Source organism: Hibiscus syriacus, unplaced genomic scaffold (genome assembly GCF_006381635.1).
Source record: "Hibiscus syriacus cultivar Baekdansim isolate YM2019G1 unplaced genomic scaffold, ASM638163v2 tig00111493_pilon, whole genome shotgun sequence".
Lineage (NCBI taxonomy): Eukaryota > Viridiplantae > Streptophyta > Magnoliopsida > Malvales > Malvaceae > Hibiscus > Hibiscus syriacus.
In genome coordinates this window covers 1023576-1041616 of record NW_024063102.1, presented here as the reverse complement: position 1 = coordinate 1041616, position 18041 = coordinate 1023576, and the positions used below count along the sequence as shown (strand labels likewise).

The following is an 18041-nucleotide window of genomic DNA, read 5'->3' as shown; positions in this document are numbered from 1 at the left end:
GAAATTCATTAATTTATTAAGATTCTTTTAGATTTTTAATAAATATTTTAGAATTATTTTCAAAATTTATAAATTTTATTATGTGATAAGATTATGGTGCATCCTCTAATAATAATAAATTAAGAGTGATGAAAGAATTTAATTAATTCGACTCTCCAATTTAAAATTTTAATTAATTTAATTTTTTAATTTAAAGTTTCTATTAAATTCAAGCAGTCTATAAATAACTGAAATGATAAAGGCCGAACTTGGAAACAGCAATTCACCCGGTCCGAAGTTCAAATGATGCTCCTCTTTGCACACGATAAATCTCTTAACCGGACGGTTTATACGTTACTCTTGACTCGCCCACACAACCCAGTCATATCGCCCGAGTCACCCTGCTCTAGCTTCTTTTCTTCTTCTAAATTCCCTCCCCGTTATTCCTAAACAACTGAAACAATACGCGCCCTTAAAACCCCATAATAACCACTTTCTCCGTCACCGCCGTCAACCGTTTCGATTACAACCCCAAACTGCCGGAAATGGAGCCGATGCCGACGGAATCTGGTCATCCTAGCGGCGAGGATTTTGTGCACATCGACAGCCCTAACCCTAGTTTTGTGGATGCATTGGGCGATAGCATCGTGAATGTTGAAAAGGAGGACGAAGGAGGAGAAGAAGAAGAGATACAAAACGAGGGTTTTGAAGGCAACAATGACGACGATGTTTCTACGATCGACAGATCCGGTTCCTTGGAGAGAAGGGAGCTCCCGGAGGATCTTTTGAGGAGCGTGATCATTCTCTCGTGCGAATCTTCCTCTGAGGGCGGCAATTGCGATGTGTACTTAGTTGGGACTGCGCATGTCTCCATGGCACGTGCCGGTCTTGGTTTCTGTTTGGTTTAACGAGAAAATGCTGGAAATTGATAGAATTTAAGAATCGGGATTTTTTTAAAACAAAAATTAAGCTTTAAATGAAACCTGTATGTAAATTCTCTGAAGGATATCAGTGATAATCTTGGATGGGAAATGACTATTATAGAAAGGGATTTAACCAATCTCTGAAGGTTATCAATCTGATTGATATTTTCTTATTGTGGTTTTGCAGGAGTCATGCAGAGAAGTTCAAGCTGTAATCAGTTGTTTGAAACCACAGGTGCTTCTCTTCTGAAACTAATTAACTCTTGATTCATGGATATATCATTTAGCAGGTTAGCTACCTGCGTTTATATTGTACGGTGGCTTGAAACTCACCTCAACAATTAACTTGAACTTCGAAACTCATAAGCTTTTTTTTATATATATATAAAAAAAACAATTGCCTCCTTTAGGTTGTTTTCTTGGAGTTATGCCCAAGTCGAGTTGCCGTGCTCACTCCGCAAAATTTGAAGGTTTGTTCTTTCTTTAGTAAATTCTATGTTTTTAAGGAAAGGGTTAACATGAGGCTCCAGATATTGGAAATTTTATATTGATGAGATAATTTTTGCTACCCTTTTTTGAGATTGCTGCACCCTTTTGATATTCTTGTGCATTCTCTGAATAACCTTGCATATCATGGTCATGTCATAAGGCTTTTGTTTTGATTGTAAAACTGATCGACTGGTTTCACATCTTTTCTAGGCTTTAATATTCTGTTGCTAGTTTTTCATCTTCTTATTTTAATATTTCGATTACCAGGTACCAACCTTGGGAGAAATGGTAGATATGTGGAAAAAGAAGCATAACATGTTTGGTATCCTTTACAGCTGGTTTCTTGCTAAGGTACTTATGTCTTAATACCTTTTTTCCTCATTACTTTGGCATTGCTGTTGTTCCCTTATTAAGCAATTTGTGTGTCCTAAATCATTACTCAATACTGATAGGTTGCTAGCAGGCTTGAGGTCTTCCCTGGGTCTGAATTTCGTGTGGCATTTGAAGAAGCAATGAAATATGGTGGCAAGGTGATTCTTGGTGATCGTCCTGTACAGGTAAGATGTTTCTCTGGTTGCTAAAAGAAAACATTATTGTCAAAATTCATTGGAAAAAACTCAAATTTATGTAAGACAATCTAGTTATTGTTTGTAGGCAAGTTGTTGAGAAGGTAGTCAAATGGTTAATTTATGTTTCTCAATAAAGGAAGTTGGGCAGCATTTCTCAACCTAATTTCTTGAGGAAACGTTTTAAAACCTTTATTATTTTTTTTGAATATTTAAAACATGTAGTGCTGGTTGCAAGGTAATGTGCATAAGCCTCTAAGCACTGCTAAATATGGATGATGTCTTGGTGGTGCTATATGTGGCTATGCTACCATTTTCTCAAGCATTTCATGCTAGGGTAGCATTTTGTGTATGCATATTTTTAATCTTGACCTGCAAGCATTTTCAAAGATTGGATTGGATGAAACAGGTTACATTGAGCAGAACCTGGGGGAAAATGTCACTTTGGCATAAGATAAAGTTACTGTATTCCTTGCTTTTTCAAGCAGTATTCTTGCCAAGCCCTGATGAGCTTAACAAAATGGTGAACTTCATTTTGCTCTTATGTCATAACAATAAATGTGCTTTCTTTACATTTTTTTTATTAAACTTTCTTTACAATTTCATATATTAAAGCACTTGGACTTCATGGAAACTAACTCCTTACTATACTAAAAATTATATTGTATGTTCAGTTGAAGGACATGGATGATGTTGACATGCTGACTCTTGTTATTCAAGAAATGAGCAAGGAATTCCCAACTCTAATGGAAACTCTTGTACATGAACGAGACCAGTCAGTATTCTTTTTCTCTCTTAGATGCTTATCAAATTTTTGTACCAGAATATGATACTTGAACTTTTATTTTTTCTAAAGCATTATTATCCAGCACATATTCAGACATGGATATAGCATCATGACCTTCCAAATGTGTACGTGTGTGTATAAACTAGAAAAAAAATGAGCATACCTTTCCCATACACATGCCCACATCCAACACATTTAATTGGTAACTTTGAGTATTGATAACACTCTTTTGGACGCTTTCTTGACGGCAAATCTAAATTGTATGGTTTTATTTCTCTTCAAAATTTGTATAACCATTTATGATTTAAGCCTGCCCTTATAGTTTTTCCCTAGCTTTGCTTCATATTGTTGATATACTTGTCAAGTATTGTTAAGCCTTTTCATTTTATGCTTTTTGAAGCACACACTTTATACCTGTGCTACTTTTTGTGTTTGATCTTCTAAAACTTGCGTAAACATTCAGGTTCATGTCATCCACTTTACTAAGAATTGCGAGTGAGCATAGTTCAGTTGTTGCGGTCGTCGGTAAAGGCCACTTGCAAGGAATTAAGAAATTTTGGAAGCAACCTGTTTTGATGGATAATCTCATGACACTTCCTTCACAGAAGCCGACAGTTTCAAGTGGCAAAATTCTCATATCGCTGGCGGCTGCTGGTGTGGCTATTGTTGCAGGCATCTACCTTGCAAGGAAGAAATAATACACCAATAGCATTTTTGATTGAGCAAAACTTGAACTTTGGTGAAGAATCTCACCTTAAGCTTTATAAGGTTCGAACTCCACGGAACAGACTGATAGCCAGTTTGTTTCACAAAATTTGGGACCCAATTCGGAAAAAAAAAAAAGATGCTCTGATTGGTATAAATGATTAAGATAAAAGCAGTTTTATCATTTATAAATTTCGGTTTTAGTCTTCATTATTTGTCTTCCAGAACGTATAACAGGTAACTTTTGATTTCCCTCAATTTTGTGTCCTTGCAAGCTATTTTCCTTTCTTCTACTTCACTTATTACCTGCAGGTACTAGAATTTATATTTTTTAAAGCGTTGATTTAGCATATTTGGGCAAGTTTTAGAAAGAATCCATTTATATTTGAGTAAAAGCTAAATCAAATTTCTAAATTTGTTAACAAACTAATAATTTTATTGAACAATATAATAGTATTAATCACACCTATAAACTCATGGACGGGTTAGTAGAGACTATGGGTTCGTTTGTTTTACTGAAAACGTTTTTTGGAAGATATTTTTCAGAAAATGTATTATATTTTTTGAAAAATACTCTATGGAAAACGTTTTACGATATTTTGAAGATGTTTAAATTTTTTTTTCACTAGTTGATGAATTTTTTTAAATTATTTATTACAAATATTAAATATAATAAATAATATTATTTATCATAAAACTTAATATTATTATTTTTAAAATATTAAGATAATTTATTTATTATTAAAATATTAATTTTATTAATAAAAATATTAATATGATATATTTTATTGTAATAAAAATATTATAAATTATATTAATTATTTATTAAAGTAATAGTTTTATATTATATTTTAAAAATATTAATTAGTATATTTTAAATATCTTTATTAAAATATTATTATATTATTATATTAATATTAAATATATAAATAATATTATTCATTATTAATAATTTAATAATATTATTTCTATGAAATTAATAAATGATATAAATTTTATTAATAATTTATTATATATTATTAAAATAAAAAAAGAATATCTTATATTATTATAATATAATTGATTATTTTATTATAATATTAAAAATATAATATTCTGTTATTAGAAATATTAATAAATATATTTTAAATATTTTAATAATTAATATTTTGATTAAAATGATATTAAAATATTTTATTAATGTTAAATTCATAAAATAAAATTATTTTAAGTATTATTCTTTGAAGTGAAAAGTTCAGAAAATGACTTACAGAAAATCAGACCGTAAGTCATTTTCCAGAAAACACAAAGGAAACTTTGTTGATCAGAAAAATGTTTTACGTTGACCAACCAATTTTCCTCTAACCAAACATTGGAAATTGCGGAAAACGTTTTACGTGAAATAAACGGACCCTAACTTCTAATTTTTTTTAAAAAAAGAATTAACTTATAAAATTATAAAGAGTGAAAGTAATTTATCAGTAAAAATACTAAGGGTTGATATCATATTATCAAAAGAAAATACTAAAAGAAAAATATGATAAATTTAAAACTTTTCAAGGACGATCGTCAACAGTCTCTATCGATCGGTCTATTCCTATCTATAATGTCTAAATTAATCAAACATAATTCTAATGGTCTACCCCTACCTATAATGTCTCAATTGATCGGGCATAGTTTCTTATTTCAATCGTTGAAAGTGTTATTACACTAAAAATGTGATTTTTTATTTTAATTTACTCGGATTGAGCATTAACTATTTATTTTATGTTATAACCCATCTATAACCAACTATATGCGGCACCTCCAACTTCAACTTAACAAATCCAAAATTTCAAATTTCAGTTGCATCAAATTTTCGTTACAGTAGAAAAATCTCGTATTTACAGTCGAAACCTGTCTCAATTCAACGGCCAATCTAAGCTCTTACCCTCATTGCTTACAGTCCATGCACCTTCTCCAATCTCCTGAAGCAGTTGGTTCCAGCCCCAAACTGAATACCCGAAGAAAAACCAGTAGTCACTGATCGATTCGTTTCCAGCCTTCAGCTCTTCAATTTTACCAACCGTGGCAAATTGATCAAGAAAGTAGATGCCTGCAGATACTTGGACGTACTGAGTTTTGCTAACCGTCCTAGCTAAAGAAACGAAGGGCATTGCCGCCTTTCTTAAAACGGCGCCTCCGAAAGACAGAGGAGCCTCTTTCAGGAACTCTATCCCTTCTCCAAGTGGATCTAGAGCGTCCCATCTGATTGGCTTGTTAAATATCAAACCCTGAAAACCAGTTTCTTCATCCGCCTTCACAATGATGATCTTTGAATTATCAAATGGGGCGACCTCGAGAAGTTTATCGGTGGCAGTAAGGATTGAACCAACCACCACCTCAAATGTGGCTTTATTCGAGACAACCGAATTGTACAACCTCGATTTGCCACCATTGTATTTAGAAACTCTTTTTGGGTTCTGGTTTTTCAATATAACTTCATGGAATTTGTCCTTTGCAGTTTGACCTTCCTCATGAGTTGCAACCCCAGGAGAATCTTGATTCTTCCCAACTCCTTCGGTGCTCGTCAATGAAATTCCTACAAAAACCAGAGAAAACAAAGTATACAGTTTTCTCTTAACCAGAAAGATGAAAGGGAAGAAAAAGAAAACAGAAAATCGAAAAACAAGCAACACCTACTCCATGTGCGAAATATAATGCTCTTGAGCACAAGTGTTCTTTAAGCTTAAATGGACAAGCAGAACATGCTTTAAAGCATCAAAGCTGGAGTTGCATTTGCCAACAAAAAGCCTTAAAATATAACTTCTAGAAGAGTCCTTTCTTCATTCTCGAGGACAAAATTAAGATTCATTCTGAAAGAAATTGAACAAGGGATCTTATAGTCCCTTCACAGCTATTATTCCCCTTTTGAAAACATAGTAGAAGCCAAACTCATGGTTTATCAATTGAAAATGAACAATCAAGTTGAGTAGATAAAAAGAAGAAAACACCTTCAGTTACAGACGAAGGACGAGAGCAATTTAAATTTAAGTCACAATGAGATACATGAGAAACCAAATAATTATAACTATAGTCGGGACACGTGGACGTGTAGAGTGCTGGAATAAAGGAAATTACAAGTACAACAAAGAAATTAGGTCTACGCTAACAGGAAATGTTTAAAGCAGGAAGAAAAGTAAGAAGGGAAAAGGGAATAATTGCATGAAGAAAGTTTAAGAGTAGGGAGGAAACATCAAAATTCATCCGTTTACTTCAAGGATTAAGAGATGTACATATCAAAGATGACGCACAAGTTACCTTTCTCGCTATAGAGATGATGAGAATTACTTCCATGATGAGCTATAAACTTGATTATATTAGCTACTGATATATCTCCATTGTAAGATATAACTGTTTCAGTTTCGGCCGGGAATAACATCAGAGCAGGATAAACTTCACTCTGCAAAGCCAGGTTTATTGACAGTAAAAAGACAAACATAAACAAAAATTATTCCTTTTCTTTTGCAGCAATTGATGCATACAATTTATTTTTAAAAAAATAATGTATGCATACATTTCAACATAGTAGAGAATAGGAGGATTGGGAAAAAGGACTATCATATTTCACAGAGAGTCATAAATGAATATAAAATTAACCTGGTTTGCCGATTTTAGGATTAAACTGCAGTCATTCATTGTGCAATCCATCATATAGATGAGTGGAAGTTTCGTATCATTCATCGAGTTGTCTGCCACAAATATAACACTAGTCAATACATAATTATTTATGGAACATTTTTCCCATTTTAACATTCATTCTTTCTACCAAACAAACAACAAAAGAAGATGTTCAGTAGTAGTAGTAGTAATAATAATACTAATAATAATCATTATAACTGATTCAAATGCTTCATAAACATGAAGCAGCATATCCTAGCAGAAATCACATAGAATGGATCACTGATTTACTCGATTTTATTTCTCAAGTTGACGAGACAGAGAAACAATAGATTAGTTGTATATCTCATAATGGCTCCAAAAAGGCGCCTTGAGAAGCATGTCCACTGAACTACTATAACTAGTTATCATAAGGTTTTCTGAACATGATTGCTGTACTGCTGCTCAAAACATAACACAACTTCAAGATAATAAGTATCCTCATTCAAAACCAGCCAAACGTGGCTCTCAGCCTCACATGCCTATTTACAACTTCACACAGAATTTTTATTCAAAATATCAAATAATTGCCTACTTATTATTTCTCTCTTTCAACAAGTACACAAAAAGCTATAGGTCTAAATATGACAAGAAGAATAAAGGATCAAATATTTAATCAATTATAAATGTGAAAAGCACTTACCAGCATCAAACAGTGCTTGCTCTTTCCCAGAGGCACTTTTCAACATTTTCATGTAACCTCTTATGGCACGATATACTTCACGAACAACCAATTCCATTCTTTGGCAAAAGCCACACCAATTACTACTAAAAAGTACAACAATATCCTCACTGCAAGCATGGACCTCATTTCCGCTGTTAGATTGGTTATATCCAAAAACAAGTTTGGACAAAGTATGCATTGCAATTTGAGGGATGGAATCCATTTCATGAAAATCTAGATGAACAAACGGCGGAGAAGTGGACTCCCTGGGGCTGTGAAGAACAGGCACAGTGCGTTGATACGGAACAATGCTTCCTCTAAGATATTCATGAAGGAATTTAGAAATTGACAAGTAACTTAAAATTGTCTCTTCGGAGTAGACATAATGATTCTGAGATTTAGGATTAACTAAAACCAATGATGGAATTGTTGATCCACCAGTCAAAGATTCAAGTAGTCGATAGTTATCATCACAAAAGAAAAAAGAACCCTTAAACTCTTGCACATGAGGTCCTTGTTCCCCGGACTTCTTTATCTCTGATGATATTTTCTCTTTTGCCTTAAAATTCCCAGCTATAACCAGCTCAAGACCTTCCAAAAGTTTGTCAGTTTCTATAGATATGAAATTTTGACTTCTATCAGGAGAAGAAGGTCCAACTTCAATACCAATAGACTTAGGTTTTTCCTCACGCACCAAAGTGTTTTCAGTTTCCATTGGTAGAGTCTGTGGATCAACAATACCAATTAAAGGAACTTCCTGAGATGGTGGCGGTGAGGCATCGTTCGATTGACCATCTGTTGGTGATGGTACTTCCTTGGCTGCTTTGATGGCAAGCTCATCTGATAAAAGACGAAAGCCTAATTCCTTTGCAAGTGAGCTCAATTTGGTTTCCTTCTTTCTCTCAATAAGATAAGCTAAGATCTCTTGCAAAGATTTACCTTGCAAATCTGAGGCTATATTATCTAGAGTGACATGCTTAGCCTCATTTATAATCATGAATGACATTTTATCCTTTAACGTTTCAAATAGACGTAGTCTTGGATGTCCTGATGTACCCTTATAAGCTAGAAGTAGTGACTTTTCTTGGTGATCGGTATTTTGTGAACTCTTCCAATCTGAAATCTGGTAGTGAAGCGCTACTTCTCTAAATGCATCAAGAGCTTCCCTACTTTTTCTTCTAGTCTCTAATGTATCAGATGATCTATCAACAAAAAGGATTACTGATGGCTTATTTGCAGGTAAAGCAAGCGGAAGATCTTGGCCATCAAATTGTAGCTACATTGCGTGGGAAGTAAATGAGACATTAAGAGGAGGAGATATAATCAGTATAAGAAAGACAAGATATAAGAAATTAAAATCAATATTCTAAAAAAAGAGAGAAAAAAGAAAAAGAAAACCACTGTACTTGAATATAAATTCACAGGAAATTGGTAAAAAAAAATGGCAATTGGACTGCCACCCTTGTGCATGAAAACCAATTGTACTACATGTTTAATAAGTATAATATTCTTGCTCACAGTTAACAAATACATTGTTAAGGAGCCTTATACACAACAAGATAGCAGTAATGGGATGGATAGTGACCAAGACCAAGTTCCTTTAATCCACTATGCTATAGTAAATAAGTAATTGACAAAAAGGGTCATTGCAACTTCAAGCTAGAGCATTTGGAGTAGAACAAGATGTAACAGAACTGGCTGAAGCATACTATTCGTGTGTCCTACCCATGATAAGAAAAAAGAAGCAATTACTGATGTTCCTGTTTTATGTATTTCAGTGGCATACAATCAACCTAAGATCAATCTTTTCCCACCAAGCCTCAAACACCATAAAAAGGAGCTCTAAACCAAGAAGGCTTTCACCACAGCTTTTGGAGGGCACTGAGAGGTAGAAAAATTCATACCTCACGAACAACTGAATTGTCAGTCACTATGGCATTCTTGAGGTCATACTCATCTTTAATAACTTTTGAACAACCAGGACATCCTTTGAAGTACATCACTGCCATCCATGTACCAGAATCTTCAACACCAAGCGATGACATCAATGATCTATGAGAAATCAACCCAAATCTAAGCCTTTCGGGAGGAACTAAGAACTCTCTTCTAACATCAATCAACTTCGAGAAAAACAAATCAAATTGCTTATATTCTTTTAAGGTACAGCTCAATCCAAGACCAAATTTCAAATTTTCACTCTCCCGTGAAGAAACACTACCATTTACCATACTAAACTCAGTAATCCAAGGAATTCCAGCAATCCCATTTTCAACACCACATTTCAGCATCCCAATTTCCATTTCCTGAATTTCAAGAAGATAAAAAAAAAACAAATATACAAAAGTTTAAACAACATTACCTCTAACCCCAACGCAAAATTCTCTCTTATTTAATTAAGTTAAATATGGACACAAAATGTAAAAGAAACTAGCAGCAACCTTAGGCGTCAAATCAGTCCCAGTTTCATTATTCTTGACCTTAGCCACTAACTTGGGAGCCCAACCACAAAATTCAGCTAAAATCAAAGCTCTGTCAGTTGCTTCTAGAAACGATTTCAAGTCCTCCTGAGAATTAAGGGGCTTTAGAGGAAGTTCCTCAGGAGAATCAGCTATCATATAAGGATGAATAGAGTTCAATATACTTGGAGCTCGAAGCTTTCCTTGGTACTTATAAGATACGGAGTGATCATAATAAAACACCGTTATTCCATCCGAGGCACCAATGGAATCTGCCAATACTTTCTCCGTGTTCCTATGAATAAACGCCAATTTCAAGGAGTCAAACTCCATTGTCTTATCGGCAACTAGTCGGGACAGTTCCCTCATAAGGGACCGGGACTCGCCGCACCCTGTAAAACAAATGAAAATGACGTGATTACAGATTACCATTATGTTCATATTCGTAACCGTAAAGCGAACTCTAAAAAGTGAATTTGATTCGACGGAATTTATTTGTAGTTTACATGGGACGGTGACGAGAAGGAGAGTGTGAGAGTGGAGACGGATCTGAGAAGAATAGTTTAGACTGCCGAGGATCTGCCATTCTCCTGTGCTGCAATCAACGGCTGACAAAAACGCGAGTGAAATTATCAAAATCGGGATGGAGAAAATGTTGTTCATCGCCTTCACCAACACACTGCTGCTGCTTTTTCCCTGTTCCCCACCAGCCCAGATTTGAATAAGCGAAGCCAGGGAGGGAGACCCCAATTTTGGGTTCAGCGTTTCCACTTCAAGACGGGTCATGAATTGGGCCTCATTTCGGCATTTACAACTGAAAGAAAAACATCCCATTTGGTTTTGAAAATACTAAAGAAAATGGATTTTGTTCCACATTTCAAAATTAAGGGTCCGCTTGGTTTGGAGAAAAATTTTACGGAAAATGTTTTCGCCGTTTTCTGTGTTTGGTTCACGTAAAATTCAACGAATTTCATTTTACGGTCAACGGAAAACTCATCCATTTCCAGCGTAAAACGACTTATCGATTGGAAAAGGGTAAGTCATTTTCCCTTCACGGTCCTTCATTTTCCCTTCCTTCTTTCCACACCGAAAATTCATTCGCGATCCAGTGGCCTCCTTCTCACCGGCAAGGCGGACGGTCATCTTCTCAGGTATCTCTCTTTTCATCTTCTCCGTAAAAAGATAAGCAGGTAACATTTTGATTCCACGTAATTGGCAGCATTACCGGCCTTCGATTCATTTTCGCCATTCACGTTTGCATCAAAATTTAATGCTTCCGCTTTGTCTTCTTCAATCTCTCTGTAATTTGTTTAGGAAAATCACACTTCTGAATATGAGATTTAACTGAGAGCAGAAAGTGTAAATCAAGGTCGAACATCTCTCTTCTTCTCGAGGATGGTTTGTTTGAGTCGCGTCTTGGCGGTTTCCTGTACGGTAAAGCCTTTGCCTCCTCCTTTGAGTCGTAGATTCGTTCATACGAAGCGCAAATTGAATTCGAGATGGCGATCTATGGCTACTGATCCCTATTCCTCTTTCTCCGCGCCGTCTGTTGATTCTGATTCTACTGCAGATAAAGTTGCATCCGGGTAATTTCTTTATTGCTTTATGGATAATTTCATTTGTTATGTAAAGTCTGAGCTATGAAAAGCTAAATTAGTTAAGATCGGAATCAATTATGTTTGAGAAGTATCGAAGTATGAATTTCAATAGCTTAGGGATATATGATTTTATTTTTACAAAAAAAAAAAGTGCAGATTTTGCATCATAGAATGGCCTGAAAGTGATGCTGAACTTGGTATTTACCAGGAAGAGCAACAAAGTGATCTTCCTAAGTTTCCATCATTCATCCCATTTCTGCCTCCATTGGTAAGATTTTTATTTTAATGATTTCTTTCGCCAATCAACTTAATATTTTGCTTGTTTTTAGATGAACAGAATTGTTATCATTAAACTGAAGTTAATCAATGTACAATTATATTTATTTGACCTTGTATTTAACTTGCAGACCTCATAGAATCTCAAGGTTTATTATGTGACCTGTTATTCTCATATTTGCTGAGATTATTATTTTCCGTGGACTTCTAGCACCTACTGTAAGTCACTCGTGCTCTCAACACTCACGATCTAGTCTCTCTCGGGTTGATGTCGTTGGTTGGGCTGTTGTGCTTTTCGGAATAGAATGAATGGAATGTGTTCTCTTGAGAGGATAAAATATATGATGGGAAATAATCACTACTTATATTGGGAAACCGGAAGGGTGTAACATTGTTTGCCTCATTGATGCTGAAATCCCCTTTTAGTAAAAGAATGTCTTTTGAAATTTGTTGATGGAGATGCTGTGTGATGTTAATATGAATATGCACAAAATAGAATTAGACATGGTTTTTGGAGTCGTATTCTTTTGTCTTACACATCCTATTTCTTTCTCTTCCCATATCCTAGCTGGAACTTAAGCTCGGACTAGGGGGCACATCATATGCAGATTTCATCTGGAGTTTACATCTGCCAATGCAGTTGAGGTATGGTCAATCTTCTTGGTTTGTAGCGAATCATTGTTTTATTATTTGTCATAACTTGAGCTCTGTTGCTGATTGCTACCTTTTTTACCATGATAAAGTCGATTTGATTTCCTATGTTTCTTTTGGTTATACTGCTAGATACTGCAATTGTCACAAACCAAACTTATGAAATATACTATATTTACTTAGAAATATACTATATTTACTTAGAAATATACTATATTTACTTAGAAATATTAATGGGTAATTAATTTCTTAGAGAGGTTCGCTGATAGAAAGAAGTGGCATCTGTTAGTTGTTTTCAATTTGGTAAGCCTGTGGATGCAATTTTGTTTCACTTTTGGTATCATTAAACACCATTTCGTTGGTGGTAAATGCAGTCAGGTCGATCCTATAGTAGCATCCTTCTCTGGAGGAGCGGTAGGGGTAATCTCAGCCTTGATGGTAGTTGAAATAAACAATGTTAAACTGCAGGAGCATAAACGATGCATGTAGCATCTGTTGGTGATTGCATAATTGCATATTTTATTATTTATTTACTTGTTTATATTGAGCTTAGCTTTACACAAGGCCGATATGAGATTGCTTCTAGTTAAAAGCTTTTCATGTCCTTTTGGTTTACAGCATTTAATGACTTAGCGGATACGTATGATTTTCTGAAGCTTGGAGGATCAGATTATCATGGGAGAGGTGGGAATGGTGAGTCCGAACTTGGAAGTGTGATCCTTCCAGTGCTGGTTTTGCATGAGTTTCTTAAGGTAGCTCAACCTATCTGGTGTGGTGCCATTAAGGACATCCTAGAGAGTTATGCAAAGGAACCCTCTGCTTTGAATCTAGCTAGGATCGCAAGATTCTCGAGGATGGACAGTTTAAAGGGAACTTCTCCCTTGAGTTGTGGCAAGGACTGGATCGATCGATGTTTATCGTCGTGGTAGACTACCGAATAACGGCAGAATGCTGAATTTGAGGATATTAGGTTGAAGCTTTCCCTTGCCTCAATTGACCTGGGTGGAGTACAAGTTCCTATAGAGACCAAGTAGTGTGCTTCTTGCCGTTGTTGCCAAGACAATCCTGTGGGGCATATCCTTTTGTTTTTAATAGTTTGGGGGGAAATCTAAACTAAAAACTATTCATGTTTCGCGGTAACTATTGGTCAACCGAAAATGCTTACTTTGAAATCTTTGTTTTCTTGAGAATTTGGGTGTTGAACACATATCAATATATAAACGAACAGACTGCAGTGCAGTATGTTTGATTAAAAGCATCATTGACGCTGCACCTTTCCACACTAAATAGAATCAGCAGGGCCACAGGTCAGACATATCTGTCAAGATTTTAGAACTGATTGTTCATAAAAATAACCTACCTTGATTGGAGAAAAGTCGTAAAAGAAGTAAACTCCAGGATGAGCATTAGGACTAATGAACTCCAAATCCATGAAATGCTGTGCAGTAGGAACCATAACACATCTCAGAACATGATCCAATAAACATCATAAAATAATTTGATTCTTACTCTCAATGTGTGAACTTTTAATAAAACTAAAAGGTAAAGAATAAAAACATATCGAATATGTATGATTCTTTATTAAAAACATATTCTGAAAATTGTTTTCAGAAAAATTAACCAAACAGTGTAAAACATTTTACAATATAACATCCAAATACTGGAAAATATTTTTTGAAAAATATTTTCTGGAAAATGTTTCCCATAAATGTAATTCATTTTCAAGATTTCATTTTCCAGAAACTGCTTTCAGTGAAACAAATGGACCGACCCTAACTTTTAACTCATACAAAATGCGGTAAAATTCTATTACATTCCATGAGCGGTGCTGAATACCGTTAATGATGAGCACCATCAATCTATTTATAAAAATTTAAAATTCTAAAACATTCGACGTATAATTATAAATTAATTAAAAATGTAAAGGTAAATTAGTTAAAATAAATTACTAATTACATCATTTTCAAGTATCTTTTCAATAATAATTGGATCAAATATCAATTCTTAAATTAAAAAACCCTAAATATTTTTTTCTTTCTTATTGAAGTTGTCGCAGTCGTTAACCTTTTCCTTCGGTGAGATAGTCGTCGTCGTTCATCCCTCTTTACGTGGCTATCATTCCTCGTCGTCGCGCAACCAATCCTGTAAGGTAAACTTTCTTTATTCTTATTTTGTTTCAAACTTGGGTGGCCATTCAAGCCGTCGTCAGAGGGTGCTGCCTCACCAACTGTTGGCGCCTTCATCGACAGTGGTCGCTGCTGGCCGTGTACGACGGTCGCCATCAAATTTAATCTTCCCCTAAACCCCTAATTCCCAAACCCTAACCATAATCTTAATCCTAATTTTTTTTAATTAGGCCAAATTTAGATCCCTAATTCCCAAATTAGAACCTCAAATTTTTAAACTTGAACCCTACTTTTTTATATTAGAACCATAATTCCCAAATCCAATTCTAAATTCTCAAATTGAAACCATCGTTTGTACCAGTACGTTCTTTCAGCTATATCGGTATGCGGGTAACCAAATATCGGTATTGAATGTGTATTAGTACATTAATTGGTTACTAAAATATATTTTCCAAATTGTGTACTAGTATTATAGTACAATACACCGTGCTAGTACGTTCTGCTTGAATTTTAGGGTTAGTTTGGTTCGAGAAAATATAGACTATTTTCTTTTTAATTTTTTTTATAAATCAGAAAATGATGAAGTAAACATGTTTGGTGGTAAAATTAGAAAATGAATTCAAGGGAAAAAATAAAAATAAGTGAAAATATGAAAACATAAAAAAAAGATGTTTTTAGTCTTTTTCATTAAAATTATTTTGGAATTTTGAAAAATAGAAAAATACGAAATTTGAAATTTTAATTTAACTAACTCATGTTCAAATCTTTCTAACTATAATTTATTGATTTAATGGTATCTAAAACCCAACAACTTTTGGAAAAAATCAATATGGTCCCTAAATTTTTTACACTAAATGTGCCCTTAAACTAATTTTTTTAATAATTTTTTTTAGTATGTTTATATTTAATGTATTAAATATCTTAATAATTATTGTTATGATTTTTTTTATCAATTTTATTGTTTTTGCATAACTCACATGTTAAATTTCTGTAATGAAAATTTTAATAATTATATTTTAATTTAATTATTAAATAACTATTTATTCATCTCTATTTTTAAAAAAATGATACCAACTATATTTTTCATATATTTTTTGAATTTAAGTTTTCATTTATATTAACCAAACGTGTTTTCTAATTTTCAAAAAATTGAAAATGAAAACTATTTTCTAGAAATAAAAACAGAAAATATTTTCTATAACCAAACGGAAACTTAGAATTTGTTTGTTAAGTTTAAATGCATAATAAACAAATATTATGACAATTAGAATTGTTTGACAAAAAATATGGCTTTTTAATCAATAGAAAACTAGTTTTTTTGTTTAATTTATATAATCTAAAAGCATAATTCTTTTATATACTTTTCTTTAAGAGTTATTTTCTATTTCCTTCAAAGTTTCTTTATCTTTTTTTTGGAATATCATCGATTTTCACCTTAAATTTTAAGCTCACAAAATTATGAAATATCATGCCTTAAAAGATAATGTACATCTCAAGAATTATATCAGTCAAAATAATTTTATTCTTGTTGGAAAAAAATATGAATTTAATTGATAGATTTAATATTTCTTTTGACTAGTGCAAATTAAAATATAATTTTTAATTTAAATATTAGTAGGATAATTACTCTTTTAATAAGTCAAATTAAAAAGGTATTTGTTATCTTTTTAATTTTGAATATTAAAAGATAATTTGAATATTAATAGGATAATTACTCTTTGAATATGTCAACTTAAAAAGGTATTTGTTGCCTTTTTAACTTTTAATATTAAAAATAATTATATATTTTTGTATATTTCAAATATTAAAATAATATATATTTAAGTTTGAATAGTAAAAAGAGTTTTATCTTTTGAATATTTCAAATTAAAAGATATTGTTATATATTTTAATGTTGAATATTAAAAGATATTTAGTTGGATTAAATCTCTCTTGAAAATCCCCTATAAATAGTGAGTAAACCTGTTAGGTTTTTCACATCTTTACATATCTCACAACTCATTTTTTTCAAGAACTACTCTTATCTTGATTTTTTTTCTTCCTTAGTTTTTCCGGTGATAATCGAAGGCAAGGATCGTTCGTGATATGTGCAGATGTGTTACTGTAGCTGATCATTAGGTGTTGTATCCTAAGAGACAGACGACCAACGAACTCAAGCACCAAAGGAGTGGCCGAAAATATGTCTTAAGGAAACTGTGTAGCGACAGGCCTCAACTGTTTCTCGATCGATAGATCAAAATAAAAGGATTATTTTATTTTCATTTATTTTATCTTATCTTCTAAGAAGTTTAATCTTTTTGGTTTATTTTCTCATGATTGATTTTGTCTCAAATTGTTATTTCGAATAACAATCTCAAGATAAGAGTAAACTCGTTCTATCTCTTATCCCTTCATTCCCTTTAATTTTATAATGATATTTATTCATTATTATTTTTCTACATCATTCTCGGAATAATGCATTCGCAATTTTTTTAACAATCGTAAGATAAATTTGATTTTCTTATTTTTCCAATATGATAAAGAATTCATGAGTTTAATCTTTTTTGTTTATAAGGGAAGTACCAAAAAATCGGCAAAACAAATATTGGGCAAAAATCAAGAGGAATTTATGACAAAGATAAGTTTCCTTCAATTTTGAATTTAAGAATTTTAAATTTTTTTGAGGAATATTTTTGAAGTTAATTTTAATGTGAGATATGGCTCCATTAATTTCTGTGTAAGGATTCAAATAATTGGATTCCAATATCTTTGTAAGATCTCTATTGTTGCACACTTTGTGGGGCACACCTTGAATCTTGATGGTTTGGGTTTTGATTAACAATGGTGAAGTTAATATTGATGATAAGAATTCAAGTTTTGGTTAACAACGATGAAGTCAATTCGGTAGGTGAAATTTGAATATTTCCCTTTAACTTGAAACGATTCAGAACTCCTTCTTTTACCTTTCTTTAATCTGAAACGGTTTAGATATCATGGAAAACGAGATAGCAAATAAATTTGTTTCGGGATTTATCTTGCCGTCTTAACAAGTTTGCTAAAATCTCAAGTTGGATAAATCTATATAACAGAAATTGTCGTGAAAGTAACTTTGGTTACTGATTTTGTTTCAGAATTTTGATTATGTCCAATAACAAAATCGAAAA

At 33.1% G+C, this 18041-nt stretch overlaps 3 protein-coding genes and 1 pseudogene across 3 annotated transcripts; 2 read left to right on the top strand and 2 right to left on the bottom strand.

Annotated features, from left to right (window-relative positions):
• The first annotated feature begins 269 nt into the window (after nt 1–269).
• LOC120163751 (traB domain-containing protein-like) lies at nt 270–3586 on the top strand. The gene is made up of 8 exons (XM_039173594.1): nt 270–854; nt 1090–1137; nt 1313–1372; nt 1659–1742; nt 1844–1948; nt 2367–2480; nt 2632–2732; nt 3208–3586. Exons 1-8 carry the CDS (start codon nt 525–527, stop codon nt 3440–3442), a joined length of 1077 nt encoding a protein of 358 aa, XP_039029525.1. The 5' UTR covers nt 270–524; the 3' UTR covers nt 3443–3586.
• A 1713-nt stretch (nt 3587–5299) lies between these two features.
• Nucleotides 5300–7979, bottom strand: LOC120163752. Its single transcript, XM_039173595.1, has 4 exons — nt 7771–7979; nt 7068–7159; nt 6729–6870; nt 5300–6009 (listed from the first exon to the last, which is right to left on the bottom strand). Exons 1-4 carry the CDS (start codon nt 7865–7867, stop codon nt 5330–5332), a joined length of 1011 nt encoding a protein of 336 aa, XP_039029526.1. The 5' UTR covers nt 7868–7979; the 3' UTR covers nt 5300–5329.
• Nucleotides 7935–11033, bottom strand: LOC120163679. The gene is made up of 5 exons (XM_039173548.1): nt 10754–11033; nt 10230–10639; nt 9696–10094; nt 7994–9067; nt 7935–7943 (listed from the first exon to the last, which is right to left on the bottom strand). Exons 1-5 carry the CDS (start codon nt 11031–11033, stop codon nt 7935–7937), a joined length of 2172 nt encoding a protein of 723 aa, XP_039029479.1.
• Nucleotides 11034–11642: 609 nt separating this feature from the next.
• On the top strand, nt 11643–13298 carry LOC120163677 (annotated as a pseudogene).
• Nucleotides 13299–18041: the final 4743 nt, after the last annotated feature.